We start from the raw sequence: 24751 nt of genomic DNA, 5'->3' as shown, positions 1-24751 counted from the left end.
TGTTACCTGCATCAATCTATATTTAAGCTAAAAAGATTTTACGAAGACAAGTGGCGACATTATCATGTAATGAAACATCAGTACATGCAGCAGTCTTGGATTTTTCCAAGGCTTTTGATAAAGTCTCCCATGGTCTGTTAATTGACAAATTGCTTCGTACTACAATTGACAAGTCAATAATCAAATGGATAGAAAATTTTTTGTTTGATCGATTTCAGAGAGTGGTTATCCAAGGAGGTAACTCAAGCTTTTTGGCAGTTACATCCGGAGTCCCCCAGGGTTCTGTTTTGGGCCCCTCACTGTTTTTAGTTTATGTTAATGATATTGGAAGTTCTCTTCAACATTCTTCTATAAGCCTTTTTGCTGATGATGCTCTCTTATACTGTCCAATTACAACGCCTAGTGATACGCTTTTATTTCAGCAAGATCTTTTATCTCTTGAGCGATGGGCTAACACATGGAAAATGGAGTTTAATGTTAAAAAATGCCAGGTAGTTTTGTTTGGCTGGAAGCCACCAATCAACCAAGTTAATTTATCGTATACCCTTTATGGCGTACACTTGGAGATTGTGGAATCTTTTAAATACTTGGGAGTGAATGTCTCTAATGACTTTAAATGGGACATACACATAGATGACATTACCTCTAGAGCATATCAAAGGTTAGGGATGTTGAGGAGAGTATTACACGGAGCACCCAGAAACGTCAAAAAAATTGCATATCTTAGTCTGTGCAGGCCCGTTTTGGAATTCGCTTGTGAGGTATGGGATCCATACCTCATAAAACATGAAACACAACTGGAAAATGTCCAGAGGCGCGCTGTGCGTTTTATTGCGGATCTTAAAGGGGTGGAAAGCGTAACTATGGCCAGAGACAAATTAGGGTTGGAATTGCTTAAGAACAGACGGAAGTCGGCTCGAATGGTTTTACTTATAAAAATTCTCTCCAGCGGTGTGCATGAGTCTTTAGTCAATAATTTTAACAATATACACAATGACACACACTCACATCATACCAGATCGGTATCCAATGACGTACCTAGGGCTGTTCCAGCCAGCAAAACATTTTATCATAACAGTTTTTTACCGAGAACTTCTCGCGACCTACGAGGAAATTTTTAACGCACTTTTTATAGTCACGTTTTTACTTCGAATATTACTTGACTTTTATTGAAAACATTTGAACTAAATCTAGATATGTACATGATGGCCCTTTTTTCCTCGGGGATCGAGGTCTTAGGGTTCGATTGACCAAGACCAAGACGTTCGCTTATCGATCAGCCAAAACTCTGTCGAAGACGCAGCATGCACAAACGTAAGGATTTGTTGGCGTTAATTATTTGTGCAGGACACTCATATATTGTTTATTTTACCATTTTGCTTGCCTACTATCTCTTTATTTTATCTAGATTTGAAGACAACTGATGCACGACATTCTTCGCTGTGCATGCTCGAAAGTTGACGTACCCTTTATGTCTACGGGATTTTCTTTTTCCCTGCCTTTTGCTAATTCAATGAAGGTGAAGGACAAGTCGGCACTGTTGGGTCAATTTTTGCGCGAGTTTACGGGATCTATTTATCGAAACGAAAGCGCATGAATATTGTTGTATACGTATTACGATTCGTCAAGTACTGCTAGTCAACAGGCGGGGAAATTTAGAAGCTTTCGTTTGCTATCTCAATCGCTTTCAAATTGTACTTATTGTAGTAAAACGAACTTGGGCTCTCAGTTTTGCTTTTTGAGCATACTGACCTGTTAGCTGGTTTTATCTTTTTTTTGTCATTTTGTCAGTTGAATACAGAGCTTATAACACACTTGTTTAGTTCTAGACTTTGTAAGAACTTTAGATGGCCTTAATAGAGTTGATACATCAGCAAATAATTGTAAGATGCAGTTCTATCCTGTAAAAGCACATGTTATAGCTTAGTGCCTGGACAAAATATGCTTAACAATTACTTTCTGCGCAGTCAACCTTTAAGCTATGTGGAAGCAATAAAATATTTAGGTGTTAATATTATTTCATATCAGGGATATTACCAGAGATATGCATATTGAAGCGATGTGTAAACAAGCATATGGGATGCGTGGATTGATAGAACTTAGTAGTACTGTATATATATATAAAATATATATATAAAATATATATATATATATATTTATAAATATATATATATATATTTATAAATATATAATATATATATTTATATATATAATATATATGTTTATATATATATAAAATATATACTCATGCTACAGACAGTACTGTTTCGGCTATTGAAGCCTCATCAGTGCAGCTCAGAGCTTAGGCAAGGGACACAAATCCCATTACCAATGAGAGTTGACTTCCTGCCACGAAACAACTATGTCGCCTCACAGCCTTTAAGAAAGTCAATGTGCTGACACCAGAGTGCTCAAATCACAAAATTGATGAGCTTTGCACAAAGGCTAATAATGCCGCACCTCTCACAGAGTGCTCAACCAAACCGAAGTGAGGGAGCATATCATACTTCCTGATGATATTTACTGATGGTAAATTTTTCTTTTTTTCTAATCATTCCAAAATCTGTTGAACTTTCTATATAAAATATATATATATTTATATATACATATCTATTTTATATATATAGTACTACTAATGTATATATATATTTTTATATATATATTTATATATATATGTACATATATACGTATATATTAGTAGTACTATTTCTAGCTATCTAAAGTAAAGTATGTAGCGCATACCTCTCCTTATGTAGACCGCTAATGGAATATGCAATGGAAATTTGCGATCCAAAGTAAAGCACATAAATATGCCGGAAAGAATTTGGTCACAGGCTATCATGTTTATTGAAAATGCAAAATGAAGAGATTTTCCAGTAATAATAGCTAAAGAAGGATTAAATCTAGATTTTCTAGAAGACAGAAAAACTAGCACCAATAGAAACATGCTTTTTGAAATTCTTAAAGATCATGATAAGTTCCCAAGTCTAAATGGTGCATATCAGCAAGTTATTGGGACTGTTTCCAACATACAAACAAGATCTGGTACAAAAGCCTTTACATGTAACATCCTCATCACCTTTTCAGTTTCTTACCAACTAACTACCAACAGCACAACTAAGGAACTTATACTAAATTAACACCATCTTTTAAAATTCTTCGTACAGCTTTTTCATGTCTCTCATGTTTCTACTAGACATTTTAGTAAAAAAGAAAGGAAATTACAAATCATCAAGGAGATCCTCCCTTTTCTCTATTAAAGGATACCTGAGAATAGATGAAAAAGAAGTAACTAAACTCTGGTCAAACACAAGCATCTTGCATCAGTGATTGAAGAGCGTCATGTCAACTCTGCAGCAGCTGCAGTTTACTGATAGATTCTCAGATGCCCTATTACATGTACTTATTAGGGCATGTGAAATAGAAGATTTGATGAAACATGTCAGCACTGATTTTTTTTATTTTTAATCATTCCAAAATCTGTTGAACTTTCTATTTCATACTGATCATCAGATCAGTATGACCTGTTTCCATTATTATAATGTAATGTAAACCTTTTTTCAGTTAGTTCAGTGAAATTGTAGCTGTGCCATAGAGTTATCTCCCTTAGGGGGGAGATAACTCTATGGGCTGTGCATAAAGTAGTGACTTGAAGTCCGTATATGTAAGTCTAAAGAGTTATTTGAATATTGGCATTCCTCAGCTTGTCAAGTCACTGGCTCTCATCACTGGCCATCTCACGAGTTCCAATGTAATGTGTCTGTTCATTGGTTTTAATGGGTGTGTATACAATGTGTAGTGTCCATCAATAGGAACATTTGCAAAATGATGAGTGTGCGTTTCAACTTGCAGATTTCACTGCGTTGGAGTCCCCAGTCATTGAGTCAAATCAATGGTGGATACAAGTACATTAACATAATAGTTTTCATATCATAAAATTCCTTGCATTATCAAGTCAGCTTGTCGAATGGACATATATTTATAGTAAATGGGCTTTCTGATAACTCACATAGTCTTTCTGTAGATCTCCAGAAACGGAGACTGATCTCCAGAAACGGAGACTGATCTCCAGAAACGGAGACTGATCTCCAGAAATGGAGACTGATCTCCAGAAACGGAGACTGATCTCTAGAAACTGAGACTGATCTCCAGAAACGGAGACTGATCTCCAGAAACGGAGACTGATCTCTAGAAACTGAGACTGATCTCCAGAAACGGAGACTGATCTCCAGAAACTGAGACTGATCTCCAGAAATGGAGACTGATCTCCAGAAATGGAGACTGATCTCCAGAAACGGAGACTGATCTCCAGAAATGGAGACTGATCTCCAGAAACGGAGACTGATCTCCAAAAACGGAGACTGATCTCCAGAAACGAAGGCTGATCTGTTATCAGAAGAAAGTTGTAATGAAAATGGGAACAATGTCCCTAGCGTGTCAGCAGAGAGCAGGCAATAATGCTGAAATAAAAAAGAACCAGCTGTGAGCCCTTCAATAAGAAAGATCTGCGCTTTTTTTGGTCTGACCAGTTGATAGGTCTGTATGTAGCGGAAGTTCACACAAGTCACACAAAAAACTTAGGTACAGCCTGCTTACAACTATGTTTTGATGTTTCTTGTCTCAGCAAATAGGTAAACTTGTGATCACCTCAAATGTGGAAATGCATAGCGTTTAAACAGACTAACGCACACACATGATCACGATGACTAATTGACATTTATTAATATAGATATCAAACAAAAACATTTCACATAGACTGAGTCCGATCATTCCTGAGCTGTTAGCAAAGTTTACTCACACATGATTATTGTATTTAAAGATGAGCTGACATTCTTTGCTGACCAAAAATCAATTTACTGAAATGTTGATGATAAGTGAAATGAGTTATTAGTATTTTAAAGAAAGCTTTCCTTCTCTCAACACTGATTTACTATTCTAAAGTTGCCTTTGTCCTGAGTTTAGACATAAAGCAGAATCGAGTTTGCCAACTCAATGAGAGCCCTTCATGTAAATTTCAGGCTTACTTGTCTAGATTAATATTGTCTGCAATTATAACAAAATTTAAAATATCCTAGGTTGCACCTACTTCAATTAATTGGAAATTGAAAACGCTTACTCCGAGCTAACACTTGGCTGCAGGTGGTTGCTTAGACTTGCGCTCAAATGCGTTTTCTTGAAGATGGAGGTAAGAAAAATTTATACATTATAACATAAAAATGATTTTTGACTGTATACAATATTGCAACATTGACTGTGAATTACTTGATTGAGTGTAAGCACCAATACTAGAATAAAAAAATATTTAAGCTCTATATACATGTAAAAACATAACACATATATAAATGTATGCGGATGCATATTTTACTTTCTGGTAAAAAGATACAGTAGCTGAATTATGCAGATTGATAAGAGGGAGTGCATAAATGCTTATTCTATATAATTAAATACATCATGATAATATTCTACACACAACATAAACTGATTTCTAAAGAGTAACCTTTTCAACCCGCTCATAGTTACAGCCTAACAGCATCTGTTACAGAGCCACAAGCACCTGTACAATATTGTCAGCTCATACATTCTTGCAAAGCATGGCGAGCAGGCAGCACTCGAGCTACAAGCAAGGTAATGTGTCTTTAAATTACAACCTATAGTAACATACAATCAAACTTTGATTTGGGATCATCTTTACATATCATACTTTTGATATACAGCGTAAAATTATAGGAAATATTTGTTTTGATTTATAAAATATTTTCAAACATACAGCATCTAAAACTTCTTGAAGCAAGGTTTTTGTAATTAAAAATATAAAATCTGCTGAAAATTTAAAATCAAGTGCACTTATTAAAATACATCTGAATTAAGCTAATTTAGATTATACCTAGTGTAAGACAGGGTAAGTTAGTTTAGACTATACCTAGTTTAAGACAGGGTAAGTTAGTTTAGACTATACCTAGTATAAGACAGGGTAAGTTAGTTTAGACTATACCTAGTGTAAGATAGGGTAAGTAAATTTTGACTATATTTAGTGTAAGACAAAATAAGTTAATTTAAACGATCTATTGTAAGACAGGATAAGTTAATTTAGACATAAGGCAAGGTAATCTATATCGCTTATTTTTCTCACTAACCACAACACCAAACTTACATGTATCTCCATTACATAGAATACATATATAATATATATGGTATGTTAATAACAAAATATAAGGTATGCAATATAGAATATTTAGAAGTAGCTAATGTTTTCTGAAGTTTACTGATCTACCCCATATTTCTTATTCACAACATCTTTATACATATCTAGGTAGCAAAATTGTATGTTCTTCATTTTCACTACAGGCTCTCGAAACACACGGAAGCAAAAGATTGGCTCGATTTAGTTGCAGAAACATCATCGACCTATTTGGGTAAAGAATTCAATTTTGCTTGAGATAAAAGTAGGTTAAAGGCAGACTTAACGACTGGTATTATTTTGCTGTGAATCTTTGAATAGATGTGAGCAAGGAAGAGTTGTTGAGGGAGCTAGGAGAATACTATGTCGAGCGCATGGTCACCATATCGGAGTACAAGGAGATCATCAGCAACCTTGGCATCAACTTTATAGAATTTGTTAATAACTTGGATTATGTACACAGCTATATTGCTCACCAGACCAAGGTAGGGTGTGCTAGGAATGGGCTAGCTCATTCTTGTGAATTGTCTAGTTAGGACGGGGTGCGATGCTGGCAGTTGCCTCTACCGAGTTGCACCTGGGCATTTATTTTATAGACAAACAGTTTTTTTGTAAGATACATTGACTGCTGCAATTTGAAAATACTCCTTTCCAAAATATGGTCGGTAATGTCTTACTATTTTTCTTATTATACATTTAAAGGTTTTATTTGAAAATATTTTAGTCTCTATGGACCTGCTGCAATTCCAATAAACCTAACTAGGTCGGTAGTTGTTCGAAATATTAGAAATATATTTTATAAAATATACAGCGCTCGCTTAGATAGAGTTTTGTGAACTCAAACAATTATAGGTGCAACCAGAATCTATACTACTCTGTATAAGGGAAATCTATTAAAATCTGACACAATGTCTTTGTTTTATTTTAAGCTGGAACTGCATCTTCCAAGTCTGCGATGTGTAGAAGGTCTGGGTGGCTCGATGGAACTTTTCTACATAGCCCCTAAGTGCTGCTATAATGCTGATTTGGCTGCAGGTACTCACTCTTCATTATATATAGCAAACAGTAAGGTTGGGGCATGGTGCAATGGCCCCCTAATGTTTACGGAAAGGTGGCAATTTTGTTACATCTGAGCATGAATGAAACACGCTAGGAATGAGATTTTGTTCAATATGCTGCGCTTTGTTTTTATGCTCATGTTGTCAACATATTATATTTGATATGACCTTTAATCATTGGAACTCTAAATTTAGCCCCATATGATTTTCAAAATAAAAAATATTCGCATTTTGTTTTTCCTCTTCTACCAAACATTGCAATTGTGATACAAACTTACAAATTTTATATTTTTATGCAATAATTAGCAAACATAAGATCAGTAGCACTTATCCATATACACAGCTCATAGCTGTTCTAACTACAAATAAAAATCAATGACAGAACATAAAGCAGTTTCCATAATGCACAGGATGCTATTCGCCTCCACAAGTAAGCCTACTTGTTTCTGTCATAGATCGCTATTTCCAGGTACTTTAAAATATATTATGCATATATGTAACTTCCTTAAAACATGTTAGTTGAATTAAAAAAGTTATTTTGTTCAATTGGCCAGCTGTGATTGCAGGTATAATATCTGGAATATCCAACCTGGTATTTCAATCACCTATAACCTGCATACTGAGGCAAACCAAGACAATCCTTATTCATATATCAGAACGGCGCATTCCGATGGTAGAGGCTACCTTTGACCTCAACTTGCAAGCCATTAAGAATGACCTTGACCCTCTGCTTGTGCCGCTTATGCTCGCACAAACAGACAAGAATGCTGAAAAGAAAATATCTCGGAGTGTGAGTTTCCAATCTCTTTGATTGAAGATGAATGTACCTACACTTTAGAGATGTACTCACCTCAATGTTAGAGATGTACATACCTACTTGTTAAATATTTACTTACTTACTTGTTAGAGATGATACCTACTTGCTAGAGATATACGTACCAACATGTTAGATATGTACTTACCTATATATGAGAGATGTACATACCTACTTGTTAGAGATGTATTTACCTACTTGTTAGAGGTATATGTACCATCTTGCTGGAGATGTACTTACCCACTTGTTAAATATGTACATACTTACTTGTTAGGATGTACTTACATGCATGTTAGAGATGTACATGTAAGTACATGCTTGCTGAATAACATCACTAGTGGGTGTAACTTTTCAACAGGATTTTCACATGGCTCTTTTCCGAGTGGTAAATGTAACTTTTGTATGATCTGCATATTTACCCGGTAAACTCGACTTGACGGATGGTAAAACCTTTTTTTTAAACTACCACTCAGTTGATTTTATTTTCATAGAGTTTTTCATAGAATGTTCCTTAAGCAAGAGAGGCGATGTCTTTTAATGTTAAACATACCTTACAGAACGTAGAGGAAGTAAATGAAGAGATAGCTCACATTCTTATGACAGAAGGTCCTGAAGGTCACCCTCTAAGAAAGGCTGCCAGACAGAAGGCCCGTATGCGCTGGAAAAAGTTGGGTGATGTTATCAGAGGTGCAGCTTTCTTCAAGGTTTGATTTGAGTTTCTTTGAATGAAAATGTAGAATTCAATAATCAGTCTCTCGGAGGATTGCTGTCGGGTTGGTTAAGTGGTATTAAAGGCTAGATTATAGTAGGGCTGGGTCTGACCCCACCTCATAAAAAGCTTTATTATTGAAGGCCATACTTATCAAAGATCTGCTGTATATTATTCAATGCTAGTTTGCATGTCAAATATTCAACCATCTGATGCGAGGTAGCTTTGGGGTTGTTTTTATCTTCCCATCTGAATTCTCACCTATGACTTACGCCAGGCCTCGGTTGATAAACTCCTACTCTATAAACTACTGAGTTTTTTTCTTGGCCCCAAGTAATGCATAAACTTTGTAGATATTGTAAGTCATTACTCATGTTCTCATAAAAAACTGAAGCTTCCAAGCCCGAATGTATGAAAACACAGAACACTGTTTTGACAGTACCTGGCGAGCAGGTTTCAGCCCATCATTCCAAAGAGTGTCGATATGAATGCAAGGGACTTCTGTTCTCTCATGCCATTCCATATTATGATAGACAAGGAGAGCAACATTGTTCACGCGGGACTTGCGCTGCAGGTATCAAGTTTTAACCAATATAAACTGGTCTTGTCGTTGCCTTTCAGTCATACAGTTTGCTTTATGACGAGCAGCAGCTACAGAGACTTTGAAAGCAAATTAGTGAGCTGTGGTATAACCCATCTATAATAGTTTTTGGTTCATGACCACAAGCATTATGTCTGTTGCGAAAGGCGGCGGTGAAAAAAATCTTCCTTCAAACTGCTGCCTTTTGCAACACGCGGAGTACCTCTTTTAGAAACACGTTAATAGTGTCGGTCTAGTAGAGATTTATTTTGATTATCAGAGACAGGTGCCTGATCTAAAAAACGTTGGACAGCCTCTCTCATCAGCCGTAACATCTGCTTATCCAGCGGATGTCAAGCTAACCTATGATGTCATATCCTCTTTAGTGAACACTACATTTATTCTGTTTGGAGAGTACCATAGGAAAGACAGGCAATCCTATTTTAAAGGTTTGTTTTCTCTCGTATCTGCTAGATAAGAAAAAGGTTTGGCTTAAAGTACTGTAATTGCCAGTATTATAGTCACACCTCGACATACGAGTTTAATGCTTTTCAGAACCGAGTTCGTATTTCAATCTACTCGTATCTCAAATTATATTTTCTTATATAAACTAACTAAACACAAATTAATCCGTTTTCATCCTCTGAAAAAATGGCTAAAAACAGGACATTACAATGGAAAAAAATGATTTTAAATATCCTAATTCACTACCTAAGCTCACCAAGCAACAAATTCTTAGCTAGTAGTTATGGTATTGAATAAAATGCAACATTCTTAGGAGCAGAACTGCATGGAGCTCTTACCGTCGAGACAAACTGTAGGTATGAGACAGACTTGACTGAAACGCGCTCGGTACACTACACTTTTCTGACATTATGTATCATAACAAACTTCAAATTCAACTTAAATGAACTTTGCATAGTATAAACACACTTAAAAATAAGTTCAATATTCTTATGCCATACTAAACTTAATTCTAATTTTGTTTTCATTTTCATTATTTTATTTTCCAGTCTGGCTCTTGTTGTCTCGCTTTTACCCTCACATTTAGCTGACCTTTTTAAAACTTTGTCAAGATAATCCAAGATTGTTCAGAAACAATGGAATGATGTTGTTCTCGTAAGCCGCCTCTCGCATAGTTGGCCACCTAGCAGCTGCATCGAAAACTGTCTCATATGTTCGTATCTCAAATTTGTTTCATATCTCAAAGCTAAATTTTGCTCGTATATCATGACAGTCGTATCTCAGAGTATTACTGTACGCAGTGCTTGTAGTACCAAACTAAATGTACATTATATAAATGTCTCCATGATCTACCTTTTCAGTAGATATAATAAAATAAACATAAATAAATAATAACAATATAATAAAATAAACAAATAAATAAAGACACAATACAATTCTTTATAAAGTTTTTTGCAAAGTGTTGAAAGTTTTGCTTGTCTTTCTTTGAAGTGGTAGCTATGCTATTATAAACATATACCTTAGGGCACTTTGTGATGCTGAATGAGCCAAGAAGGTTGCTGTTTGTTGGGTCTCCTTATGTAAGAAACATACAAGAATGCTGTAACGCTGGTCTCAAGCTCTCACAGATATCTTCTTATGATGCAACGAGAGAGTTCATTCTTATGAAAACTCAAAATGGGACACCTCGGGTGACTGGTCAGACCACCCTTACCGTAAATGAACAGAGGTTTGTATATTAGTCCTGCGCTAATCACATGCTACATGAAAATGTATAAAAGATTATACAATGTAAGTTGTATATGCATTGGTTAATTGATTATACTAAATATATAATACTGCTGTCTTGGAAAGCCTTAGAAAGGAAGCCGTAGTGTGTACAGGGTGCTGTTGTCTACTAATGGTTAAAACATAGACAAGGTTCTATTCTATAGCAAGATAGGAATGGTGGAGGTAAAAAGGATGCTTCAGAATTTAAGCCGTCTTAGGCATAGAATGAGGCAATTTTGTCAGATCAGTAAATAGAAACTCGCATTTGTAAATGTATTTACATTTTGCTCGTGTGACACTGAGAGTATTAAAGGTTTCAGAATTTAATAATCCACAGCTTATACATGTAGATGTCATCATTTTGAGTGTGAACTGTTTCATGGTGTCTTCACAGAATCAGCGGCAGTGGCAGCAAGGGTATCACAGTTAGCAGCAAGCATGACAAGAATGAGATGATGAGGACAAAGGAAAAGCTGGCTCATGCAAACGCGCAGTTGGATGCTCTTAAAAACAGGTGCTCTATATTCTTTTGAATTACGTTGCCTCGGCGATGGCATCGGTTTGTGGTGCACATGGTCGTCACACAATCGCCGAGAGGGCAACCCCAAAATATGGTGATATAGTGTGAACTGGCGTCAACTCTTAACCTGATTTCAATTTTGTCAGTAATATTTCTTGTTTTATGTAGGTTTGATAGTAATTTTTTATTCAAAACTTCGAGTCACTTAGAGTTAAAACTGGTGCTTTGCGATGGAAGTTTACAGCAGACGCTCTCCCGTCACATAAACCTCCTATTAGTTAAATTCTAGTAAAAAATATATTTAAAGCTTTCGTTTCATATACATGTATATTTTTTACATAATATACATTATGTAAAAATCTCCCTATCATATAAAGCGTCAAGTGCAAGCTCTCTAATCCAATTTGAATAACGAGAATTACAAAGCCTTAAAAATATAATTTTCTCTTTTGTCCCTCCTGGGAGAGAAAATGTCACATACATCATTTACGTTGCAGGAGTGTCTGCTTTACTAGTAATTCCAAGTAGTCTCTAAGGTAAATTACTAACATCTAATAGGTTACATATTTATAGTAAGACAGCAGCTTTATTTTCCACAAATAAGTTTATACACCCCTCACATGTACATGTACATTAATAAGTTTAAACACCCCTTACATGTACGTTAATAAGTTTATACATCCCTTATATGTACGTTATTAAGCTTATACACACCTTACATGTAGGTTAATAAGTTTATACACCCCTTACATGCACGTTAATAAGTTTATACACCCCTTATATGTATGTTATTACGTTTATATACCCCTTATATGTATGTTATTACGTTTATATACCCCTTACAAGTAGGTTAATAAATTTATACACCCCTTACATGCACGTTAATAAGTTTATACACCTCTTATATGTACATTAATAAGTTTATATACCCCTTAGATGTATGTTATTACGTTTATATACCCCTTACAAGTACATTAATAAGTTTAGACACCCCTTATATGTACATTAATAAGTTTATACACCCCTTATATGTACATTAATAAGTTTATATACCCCTTATATGTACATTAATAAGTTTAGAAACCCCTTATATGTACATTAATAAGTTTATACACCCCTTATATGTACACTAATAAGTTTATACACCCCTTATATGTACATTAATAAGTTTATACACTCCTTACGTGTATGTTAATAAGTTAATACACCCCTTACATGTACATTAATAAGTTTATACACTCCTTACATGTACGTTAATAAAAAGGTTTCTTCACTTGACCATGATGATATTTGTACGGAGTTGAGAGACATCAATGTTAGAGATCATTGCGAATTAATCTAGGTACAAGCGACTGTATCTTGGCCTGGTGCCTCTTTCGGTGGTGAGTAACTTGAAAGAGCAGACAAGACTAGCTCTCATGCCTACAGAGATGTCTATGCTTGATTTGACACCCGAAGAAGACATTAATGAACAGGTGTTTTCCATTTCACATCCTTCACGCTCACAGAATACTGGCAGTATGTGCAGAAGGACTGGTGATGATACCATATGCGCTATTGCAGCCAAGTAAGTTAGCAAGCTTGATTCAATTCATGTTGAATTTTATTTAGGTTTGGCTTATATCTTCACATGAGCGATGTTTTTGAAAGCTGACATCAAGATTTGTTACTTCTGATTGGTCAAGCAGGTGTACTGGCAACATACATAGTTACTCAAAACATCTCTGAGTTTATTTTGAACAGTGCTCAATACAGTAAAACGGAACATTTTTGCATTTGTCAGAAAGCTTATAACCTGAAGAGTGTAATGGTATGCAATGTAATAGCATATACAGTCAAACATGGATAACTCGTCCATGGATAGCTCAAACACATGGTTAATTCGAACATTTCCTTTGGTCCGTTCCCACGTAATGATAAATTGCTATAGTTAATTCGAACTCAACACTGTTAATTCGAACTGTTTTTTTGCCCAACAGCTATCGAAACGGTTGTTTTCGCTTTAGAAAATCACTTTATTCAAAGCCATAGAGGTAAACTTCATCTTTTCGTAATTCATAAGCGTCGTTATTACCACCATCGGCAAAATATTTTTGTCAACGACTTTTCTAAAAGTTTGGTGAAATTTGATTTATACTGCGATACGATGAATAGCACGGGCTAGCCGGGTCACGCGCGCAAGAATTTTCGCCACGCACATACAAAACAAAAATCGCATGTTGTTTTTGTTTTGTATTTGCGTGGCAAAAATCCTTGAGTGCGTGACTCGGCTAGCCCGTGATGAATAGTTTTCCGACGTTGATTCCGTGTTGAATCAACGTCGGAATGTTGAATGTTTAAAACGTCTTAAAAAATGTTGTAATTAAACGTATACGTTGTCTGAGCTACAAAAAGCTATTCATCGTTTGACCTAAACACAGAATACGTGTGTACATTCAATAAGTATCTATTAAAAAAGCGTGAGTGATATAGAATGTACCGTAAAACCTCGTAAAACTTCTAATTGAACTGCATCGGAGTGTTGCTCTTAACGAATCCCAGGTAAAGTAAGGTAATCTGCATAAACTTCAAGAAAAAACGGCAAAATTGATCGTGGGTAAAACCCCAAAAGAAAAAAATGTCTTTTCTTTTGAGCATTTCAACAACGATCAAGTTTTGCCAATGTCAATCTGAAAAACGTCCTGGCAATAACATCACCTCAAACAACAAACCAATCTCAAGTGATAGAAAAATCTCTATACTTTTTCATGAAAACGTTTTAAACTTTACATTAGAAGCATTTAATTTGAAACAAGCCATTTGTGCTTTTGATTTATATTATAGTTTGTATATGTACATGTATCTACTAATAAATAAGTAAATATATGGACTTGTGACAGTGCTCTGATAACTTGAATGCTCTGATAATTCGAACACTTTTGCTCGGTCCCTTGAAGTTCGAGTTATCCATGTTTGACTGTACATGTACGTACATACATGTATGTTTTTGTAATATCTTAATAAAAGCTCAAGTGAATCACATTGCAAGGTTAAGTTTAGCTGGTTTGTTTAGCTGGTTTGTTTAGCTTGTCATCAAGCACATCGCACAGTTCACTACAACCATGCAAGAGTAATGCTTATGAGATTATGTAACTGATCAGTGCTGCTAATAGCAAACAACTAATGAAAAGAGAAATATAAAAGAGGCTATTTATATTATATTATCTTGAGACCGAGAGGTATTCCATGAAAAACAGGGATTTACTGTTGGCCCTCGTTAAAGCCATCCCTGTTAGTTTTGATACTATTTCGATATAGCAACTGCAATCAAATCAAGTTACATTCAGACAGTTGATAATTAGTTTATATTTTATAATGATTTTAGTGAAAATTTAGAAATATGCTAATAATTAAATAATTGCTGATATCATTTGTGTGCTATTTGATTTTCATTATGGTAAAATATATGAGTAAATCTATATGATTTATAAATTTGTTGGAAAACCACATCATAAGTTTGGGTTAGTTCGAAGCAGTAACTGATTTTACATTCAGTAAAGCAAAATGGTTGTAATGCATTGCATGAACGGAACTCTCCGCAATCAATTTTCTGTTACAACAGTTGTCTAAACTTGATCGCTTTTTTTTAATTTCAACAGCTTAGAAATATTGTGGAAATTTTTGTTCACATAGCATATTACAACCGCAAATTCACACTCGAGTGATCTACGTCTTGAATGAATATGTTCGTGGTTAGACATAATTCAGATTTCTATTTATCACCATGTTTTTACGGTGCCATCCTCAGAAAATAAGTAAATATTGAATTTAATTTATTGTATCTAAACTGTAATTTTTTATGACAGACGAACTATCGTAAAATAGATACAGTATACATGTAGCATAGTGCACAGTATATAGTGCAATGCATATAGGCCTTTTTAACACAGTTTTTTTCTGGATATATATATAGATCTACTAGCTGTGCTACTCGGCGTTGCTCGGGTAATAAAAAAACCTTTTTGGACAGAAAATTGATTTGCATTTAATATATAACAACACTTGCCATTCTAACTTTCAAACTACATATCATGAGAAAAAATGAGAAAATGAGAAAAAATCTTATAAACAATGAGAAGTAGTGAAAGTTGCTTGCTATTAGCCTGGAACATTGCCAATCGAAAATTTGAGTATGTTTAATAAAGTGAGCCAACAGCTTCTCGTGACGTTATTCTATGACTGACCCACGTTGTACGCAAAGCCGGTGGGTATTTGCACTCATATAATGACTTATATCAGCATGGTAGCAACTTAATTTCGCTGCTCTAATGGGTACGGCGTCGGATTGGTGAACGGTAGGTCTGAGATCAAACCTTCTACGGTACGGTTCTATATTTCAAGATTTTAAGATCTATAACCAGAATGCATACAGACATATCCACAGACGGACATACTTTGAGAAATATATATAGGCCTATAATAGATATATGTATAGGCATATCAGTTAAACCGGACAATCGGTTAGATCAAACCACCAGTACTAGTCCATTTTTCTGAAGGTTGGCTGTATGCTGAACCAAGCTAAGATTAAGAGTTGTCTATCCATCATTTTGCTGCTAGATTTGGTAGGAATAGATACTCAATTGTCCAAAATGTAGTTGTCAATCATAGACATATGCATTCAGCTTTTTTTACTTTGACATTCAAACAAGGGCAGTTAGTATTAAATTTTAACAGAAACAACAGCTGAGCTTCTGGACCTACTAAATAGCTGATGTGAAAATGTACTTACTTGCTATGCAGGCCAGATTGAACAAGCCTTCAGAATCTGTTCATCACATTGTCAGTATTCACAAGTTATAAATTAAAGTTGTTTTATGCAGAGGGGTAACAGATGTAGAGAGGGGCACTACTGATAGACTGTATGTATTGCAGAAGGGTGATAGATGTAGAGAGGGCACTACTGATGGACTGTATGTATGCAGAGGTGTGGTAGATGTAGAGAGGGGCACTACTGATAGGCTGTATATATTGCAGAAGGGTGATAGATGTAGAGAGGGCACTACTGATAGGCTGTATGTATGCAGAGGGGTGATAGATGTAGAAAGGGGCACTACTGATAGACTGTATGTATGTAGAGGGGTGATAGATGTAGAGAGGGCACTACTGATGGACTGTATGTATGCAGAGGGGTGATAGATGTAGAGAGGGGCACTACTGATAGACTGTATGTATGTAGAGGGGTGATAGATGTAGAGAGGGCACTACTGATGGACTGTATGTATGCAGAGGGGTGATAGATGTAGAGAGGGGCACTACTGATAGACTGTATGTATGTAGAGGGGTGATAGATGTAGAGAGGGGCACTACTGATAGACTGTATGTATGTAGAGGGGTGATAGATGTAGAGAGGGCACTACTGATGGACTGTATGTATGCAGAGGGGTGATAGATGTAGAGAGGGGCACTACTGATAGGCTGTATATATTGCAGAAGGGTGATAGATGTAGAGAGGGCACTACTGATAGGCTGTATGTATGCAGAGGGGTGATAGATGTAGAAAGGGGCACTACTGATAGACTGTATGTCTACCCTGGAGAAGGAGGAAATCAACGGTCTATCTCGGTTGATAGAGGAAGGCTGCAGAAAATGCAAAGCTACAAGAACAGCAAAGACCAGCCGCTTTATCAACCAAGTAATTATATTTAAACTACCAAATAGTTTTAAATACTTATTCATTTATTTTATAGTCTAAATGGACTTTAAAACATTTTTTGTAGCTATAAAGCTTAAAAAAGTCATGCACACTTCTAAACAGATGGACATGCTTAGATTTTGATATTGATAAAGTTTTCACTAAAATAATCAGTTATGTCAGACAAAATACAATATTTTATTCATCAATATATCTTATTGTTTATTTTATTAAGTATTTTATTTAAATTAGCATTTTATTAATACACAATTGTATGTTAGAAAAGATTTTAGTTGAGTAAAAATGTCAATGTTTATTGCCATAATATTTGTCAGCAAAGTTTTTTTGTTACCTAGAGTTGCTCTTTTGTGATATCTAAACAACCATATAGTACAAGCAGTAAGCTCAGTGATGCCCTAAGATTTTTGTTTTATTTTCATTGAGGTAGCCCGTTGAGATAGCTCGTAGGTAGGTGTTTTAGAGATTGGTCCTTAGGACTAGACAGAGTTATGAAGCAAAAGATTTTTAGCGACTTGGCAGAAGGCATGGAGCATATTTTTGTGAAGTTTGAATTAAGTTAGCTAAAAAGGAATCAAACACACAATGAAAAAATGTGATTTTCACTGGATATATGGTAATGGAATTTTATAAGTTCAACCTCTGACTAGAATAATGATGGAAAACTGGTACCTAGAACAGTATTTTAAACACAAACATCAAAATCTTAACTTTTGTCTAGAGTCACTAAACTTTTGACAGACTGAATAGATGTGAAGGAGAATGACTGTATACACTATACAGTACAAATATATATATATATATATATATATATATATATATATATATATATATATATATATATATATATATACATATATATATATATACATATATATATATATATATACATATATATATATACTGTATACAGTACAAATTTGAGATCATGTAGCATCTCTCTCAGACTCTACATGCAATGAATGTTTTAGATTATATCGAGTGCGATGGAGTTTGCATAATGTTCTGTGATGTCGTGCAATTCACTAACCTCAAAGATATGGACAGGGCACTGAGGACTCTCACGACAGCACATGTTTGGCTAGCACGACTCTGTCAAGTCTTTCACCTTGAAATAGTATGTTTTATTCAAATATAGTAAAAGTGTCAGATAAGTGTCTCTCTAGAATGCCCTTGTCAGGACTTTACTATAAAAGAGAGACTTGAAAATATACTTACGCAAAATTTTAGCGTATTTTATCAGAAAGTATCAGAATTCTTTTACGATTTGCAATTGTTTTGATGTTTGAGGTAATCTAATTGTCAGGATAAAGATTAAAAGATTAATTCAAGATTAAAATAGACAAAACCTGGTCTCGATTAAATTGCTCAGAAGAAAAATACATGCTAAATAACGTCACTCATTGCTGTCATTGCTATAGTTGATACTAGCTGTACTACCCAGCATTGCCCGGTAATAAAAAAGTCTTTGGACAGAAAATTGATTGGTATTTAACATATAACAACATTTGCCATTCTAACGTTCAAACCACATATCATGAGAAAAGTGTTTTGTGTAGTCTAAATAAAGTAAGAGAAAAAATAAAATAATTGTAAAGGTTTAAAAACTTTGTCAAACAGCTTTTAAACTACATATCATGAGAAAAAAATTTTGTTCAGGATAAATGAATTAAAAAAAATAAAACAACTGTAAAGGTTTTCAAACTTTTTTAAACAACTGTAAGTTTTAAATTTCATAACTTGAAAGAAGTGTTTTGTTGAAATAAACTAGGAGAAAAAATAAAAATGTAAAGGTGTTTAAATGTAAATGTGAAATCATTAGCAAGTAATGACTAAATATAATATGTTTTTCTACGAACACAATGAAAAATTTTTTGGTATACAATTATATGATTTAAATTTGTTTCAGTGTTGGCATGCGAAAATATCATAGGCTATTGACGTACATAGAGTGGTATAGAAATCCATAATAATTATCTAATGCAATCACTGTAAAAATCATCATCATTTAAAAGTAGTAACAAAAATATGTTAACCTTAGTAACTATGGGTACCTACAATGACTTTAGTGCATTTTGTGGTTATGATCTGCAAGATAATTTAACATTAAAATGTACACACGTATCTTCGAGACAGATGTGTGACATAAACGCTGAATCTAACTTAAATGAGTTTAGCTTACTAAACACATACATGTACTTGAAGGAAGTTTTAGTATGTATTTTAGTAAACTTCAAACTTGTAACTAAAATTTTATCATTTATCCGTTTGCGAATCTGTTTTTATCATAACAGATAATGCTGAACTTGCCATGGCAAGCAACATATATCTCTTAAAAACGTATATAATCAGTACACAAATCACCAAACTTTTATTTCGAGAGATGTTATTGTTGATATTGTTCTGCAGAAAAATTTCGCGCTAACGAAAAAATAACAAGAAAGCATCGTTTTTTCTATAGTAAGGCAAAAAATATTTTGTAACAGGGGAATTTTAACGCATATACACAATGCTCCAATAATATGTCATTTAGCATGTGCATACACTATACGCTATATGACAATGTCTTGTATCAATACACCTTAGATAGCTCAATGGTAGAGTGTGTGGCATTCCACCTTGCGGTTGCAATCTCTTGTGAGTTCAAGTCCATCGATAAGGCAAAATTTTAATTTCAAGACTTTAATAGCTATAGCTGGACATACACAAACACAGATGCATGGAAAATTTTTGAGAAATATACATGTATAGATTGGTTATTGTATTCAAGTTATAGCATTACGCATTTTTATGCCGTCGGTCTCTTTGCAGCTATAGGCGTCATACGTACTTGCACTTTGGCTTGATCTGACTATTTTAACCGCGTACATATATATACATACGTATAGCGAGCACTAGTTTTATATTACATTCTTGGAGTTTATGCAAAAGTATCACCCAAGAAGTTTGCATATACTGCTAACAAAATATCTTTACTTCAATAATTACAGATCATCATTACTTGATGCATTCAGAAACGTGGAATAGCATCTTGTATACATTAACATACAGTTCATTGTAAATACCATCAAATGACTAGCCGAGACTAGTGTTTTTTGTGCCTATGTACATCGTAGCTGGTTACCAGAAAGCTTATGGTTCAAATGACCTGAAATGTGGTGATTCTAAATATGAAAGTCGGCTTAACAACTGATTGTTTCACCTAAACATGGTCCAATCAGATCTTTAAAAGCTAAGCACAAAGTGCAGCAGCTGGTAGTAATCAACCTCAGCGTATTAAAACACTCATCTTAAATAATTCGAAAACTGTTTTATCAAGGTTTGGTAGGCTTCGTATTCATAAAGTTTGGTATGACTCAAAGTAGTGGCTAGACTTGTCATTATCAGACAGATATTATAACTAACAATAAGTATAATTCAATATTAATAACTGGCTGCAGTTTTATAATATGTATTTTTGTGCAATAGAAGCTGTTTCACGATGCAGCAGTAAAACACAAAGTAGCAGTTGTGGTCTCCTTACAAAGCACCAAGTAGCAGTTGGGGTCTCTTTACAAAGCACCAAATAGCAGTTGGGGTCTCCTTACAAAGCACAAAGTAGCAGTTGGGGTCTCCTTACAAAGCACCAAGTAGCAGTTGGGGTCTCCTTACAAAGCACCAAGTAGCAGTTGGGGTCTCTTTGCAAAGCACAAAATAGCAGTTGTGGTCTCCTTACTAAGCACAAAGTCGCAGTTGTGGTCTCCCTACAAAGCAAAGTGGCAGTTGTGGTCTCTTTACAAAGCACAAAGTAGCAGTTGTGGTCTCCTTACTAAGCACAAAGTCGCAGTTGTGGTTTCCTTGCAAAGCACAAAGTGGCAGTTGTGGTCTTTTTACAAAGCACAAAGTAGCAGTTGGGGTCTCCTTACATTTAAGCTTCTTTGCACAAGGCTGCCTAATCATAAACGGTTTACCTAAATTCTTCTCCAAAGGACGATCTTGAGGAGGACCAGCAAATTCAGGCTGTGTACTAAGGCTAAGACATTGCAGATGAAATCGCATTACAGGTGGAATCTATTGGTGATGGATTTCTTGTTATTAGTCATGTGACAGGAAGAACTAAACACCAGGCTGCAAGAAACATGGCTGACTGTGCGCTGGCATACCTGATGCTCAATCGGGAACACTTTTCATTCTTACAGGTGCGCTATGTTTTGTTTAGGGGAGTTTGTGTTGCCTTGTAGTGTCTGCTGACCAGTTTATTAGTTGAGTGTTTGTTTGTTGGATCTTTTATGCTGCCTTTATCATTGTTACTTTACATCATATTTGTGGATTTAGAGCATGTTATTGAGAGTGTTGTCTTGGAGTGTGTTTGTTGCTTTAGAGCATGTTATTTGCCTGACAGCATGCTAGTTGCCTTACCAAATGTTACGGTAGCTATTTTAGAGCATGTTAGTCATTTTAGGGGATGTTCAAGGCCTTAGAGCAGTTAGCTGTCTTAAAGCATGTTAGTTGCTTTAGAGCAGTGGTTACCAACTACCTTGGAGCCATGGGCCCCCTGAGCTCCTTATCTAAAAGTCACGGACCCCTCTATAAACATCATAATACATGGTGTTTATAACAATGCATTGTAAATTGAAATGTTTTATTTTTCATGGATCTTAGTATATCGCTGAAATTGAAGAGGGAGAGAGGGAATTACGTGTTTGCGGGTTAGAAGTTTTGTACTATTAACCAGGTAATCAGGTACTATCCGGCGATTGATGCACATAGGTGATAAAAGTTTGGACCCAAAAACCTAAAAAGACAATGCGATCACCCCGCAGAAATTGCATTAGCCCCGAAACCCAGGCTAAAACAATCCCAACAGAGCTTGATCATTAAACCCCGCTCATATGATAGCCGTCGCCTATCCTCTTAGGGTTTTATATCATTGATGCAATCAATACAAGACAGAAATAGCTGTAAATAACTAGCTAAAAAAACCAATACTGGCACCAGCCTGTGGACCCCCTCAAAACCTCCTTCCTGTGGACCCCTAGGGGTTCATGGACCACCAGTTGAGAACCACTGCTTTAGAGCATGTTAGTTGCTTTAGAGCATGTTAGTTGCTTTAGAGCATGTTAGTTGCTTTAGAGCATGTTAGTTGCTTTAGAGCATGTTAGCTCATGTCACTTTGAAGTTTGTGTAAGCTCTCATGACTTACTGAAGCTATTGTCTCTTTGGTTAAAAAGTTCTCTGGCCTAGCTTTTCTTACATTCCTATGCATTTAGCCTTTGATCAGCAGTTTTGAGCAAGCCAGCTTTATGGTGTATGCCAGACATGACATGCCACAGAAGTCTCAAACTTCTATTTTTACAGAGAGTCTGACTGTTTCTTGTAGTTTCGCATTGGTATACACATCGGTAAGATTTATGGAGGGGTGATAGAAAGAAGTCAGAAAACTTTCATAGTGTGGGGAAGCGATGTTGAGTTTGCATGTAAGCTAGAAGCTTTTGGACTTCCTGATAAAATACAAATCTCGAACGACTTTTTCAGGTATTTATACTTTTTATCTGTATAGATAGTTTTTGTTTACAATTGCAATAAAAAGCAATATTAGCGTATCATATGACAAAAAAGCAAGGTTTTTTGTCATATGATACGATTGCATTTTAACCAATGTGAATTTGAACTAAAGTATAGTTTGCCGACCTCAGCAGATGGTTGGTTTACCCATGTTGAACGACCACTTGATGCATATCCACCATATTTATGAGTAAATTATTAAGCCTCTTTTTAAATGTTTGAAGTGCTGCTAATTCGTCATCCAAAAATGACACCCCTGGCTTGCCACGCTTTTTCACTTAGTGGGTGCATCATAAGCAGAAACACCATTGTATCCACTTTTTATACATACATGTACATAAATGTCTTCTATATAAATGTGGCTTTTTATACATATACACTAGTTTCAGCTGCTAAGATTGGATCGTAGACCTACGTGAATCCATGCACTAACAAAACTGTGTACATTAAGCATATGAAACAGCAACCATGACTGTGTAAATAGGACTACAGCTTTACTTGTTCACAAAACTATTATAACCATTCTTTTCAAACATTTTATCTGAAAATGAAACATGCCTATACTATTTTTAAATGGTTGACAGGTTTATAAATGATGGCTCGTACAACTTTGAAGAGAGAGAGGGTGTGTCGATTAAAGGTCATGACCCTGCTAATTACCTTCTCTTGGCCTCCAGCAAGATCTGGTCTGAGGTTGACCTTCAGGAGATATTTGGGGAAACTGTTGGCTCATAAAATAGTGTAGTTGAACACGTGGCTGCAGTCTAGTTGAAATTGGCTGAGCTAAGTGGGGACAACTCCTTGATGTGGCACTTGCTTCAATTTTTTGTTTCAGTGTGTGGCTTTTTCGGGTATGATCAGCTCTGTATGTGTGATTTCTTTTCATTCGTGTTTTCATTAAAATGTCTTTCTGTCTGATTTCTTGTATTTGAAAAATTTTGTTTGTTTTGCATAGAAATTTATGGCTGAAAGTGTTTTAACACTTTTCCCTGCATGGACAAGTTTACGACATGTAATATAAACTCTCTGCTATAACAACAGATTAATATAGCCAACAAACTAACAGGTTATCAACAATGTTTGCTGTTTGTATAATCTCAATATACAAATCCTTGTATAACACAAGAATTTCTCAAAACACTGTATATAATTTATTATCTGCAAGCCTGATAATGCCCAGGATTTTTTCCTTGACAATTTGATAGACAACAGGTGGGTGTTTAAGTGGCTGGTTCACAGGAACCAGTTGGAGTTTTAAAACCAAATATTTTTAGTCACCTGGTGGAAAGCACAGAGCGTATGAGTGTGAAGTTTGGATAAAGTCTGCCAAAACATGTGGAAACACATGACATTTAAGCGGGCTAACAGACAGACATAATGATAAAGTGGGATTTTTTAATATAAGTATATAAATAGCAATGCAAGTAGGATAAACTCAATAAGTAGATGTATCTGCCTATATGTGAGCAATACTCTATTAATATTCCTTCCTAGCACAATATGTTTAAATCACTCAATGACATCAAGCTATAACACATTTTATTTGATCAAATGGCACTCTGGGGAGGACCTAAGGGCGCTCTGGGTAGGACCTAAGGGCGCTCTGGGTAGGACTGAAGGGCACTTTGGGTAGGACTAAAGGGCATTCTGGGTAGGACTGAAGGGCACTCTGGGTAGGACTAAATGGCACTTTGGGTAGGACTAAAGGGCATTCTGGGTAGGACTGAAGGGCACTCTGGGTAGGACTGTAGTACATTTGCTAGAATGTTTCAAGTCTGACAGATAAACAAATACATATTTTTCTAGCCGTGACACACTAGCCACTTGAAGGTAGGAATAATATTTACAACTTGTCCATCATGTGATTTCATAGTCATATCAAGCTTAGAAGGCAACATGTTGCTCTCCCATATACATAGCTG

The 24751-nt window shown here is 35.5% G+C and overlaps 1 protein-coding gene across 1 annotated transcript; it reads left to right on the top strand.

Moving 5' to 3' along the window:
- The first annotated feature begins 5591 nt into the window (after positions 1-5591).
- Positions 5592-23564, top strand: LOC137387978 (guanylate cyclase soluble subunit beta-2-like). The gene is made up of 15 exons (XM_068074494.1): positions 5592-5625; positions 6500-6663; positions 7108-7213; positions 7803-8026; positions 8608-8754; positions 9199-9333; positions 9620-9788; positions 10828-11032; positions 11468-11587; positions 12936-13160; positions 17116-17267; positions 18257-18402; positions 21329-21463; positions 22645-22799; positions 23414-23564. Exons 1-15 carry the CDS (start codon positions 5592-5594, stop codon positions 23562-23564), a joined length of 2268 nt encoding a protein of 755 aa, XP_067930595.1.
- Positions 23565-24751: the final 1187 nt, after the last annotated feature.

This window comes from Watersipora subatra, chromosome 2, assembly GCF_963576615.1.
Source record: "Watersipora subatra chromosome 2, tzWatSuba1.1, whole genome shotgun sequence".
In the NCBI taxonomy this organism is placed as follows: domain Eukaryota; kingdom Metazoa; phylum Bryozoa; class Gymnolaemata; order Cheilostomatida; family Watersiporidae; genus Watersipora; species Watersipora subatra.
Note: the sequence above shows the minus strand (reverse complement) of the source record. Positions and strands in the feature narration are given on the sequence as shown.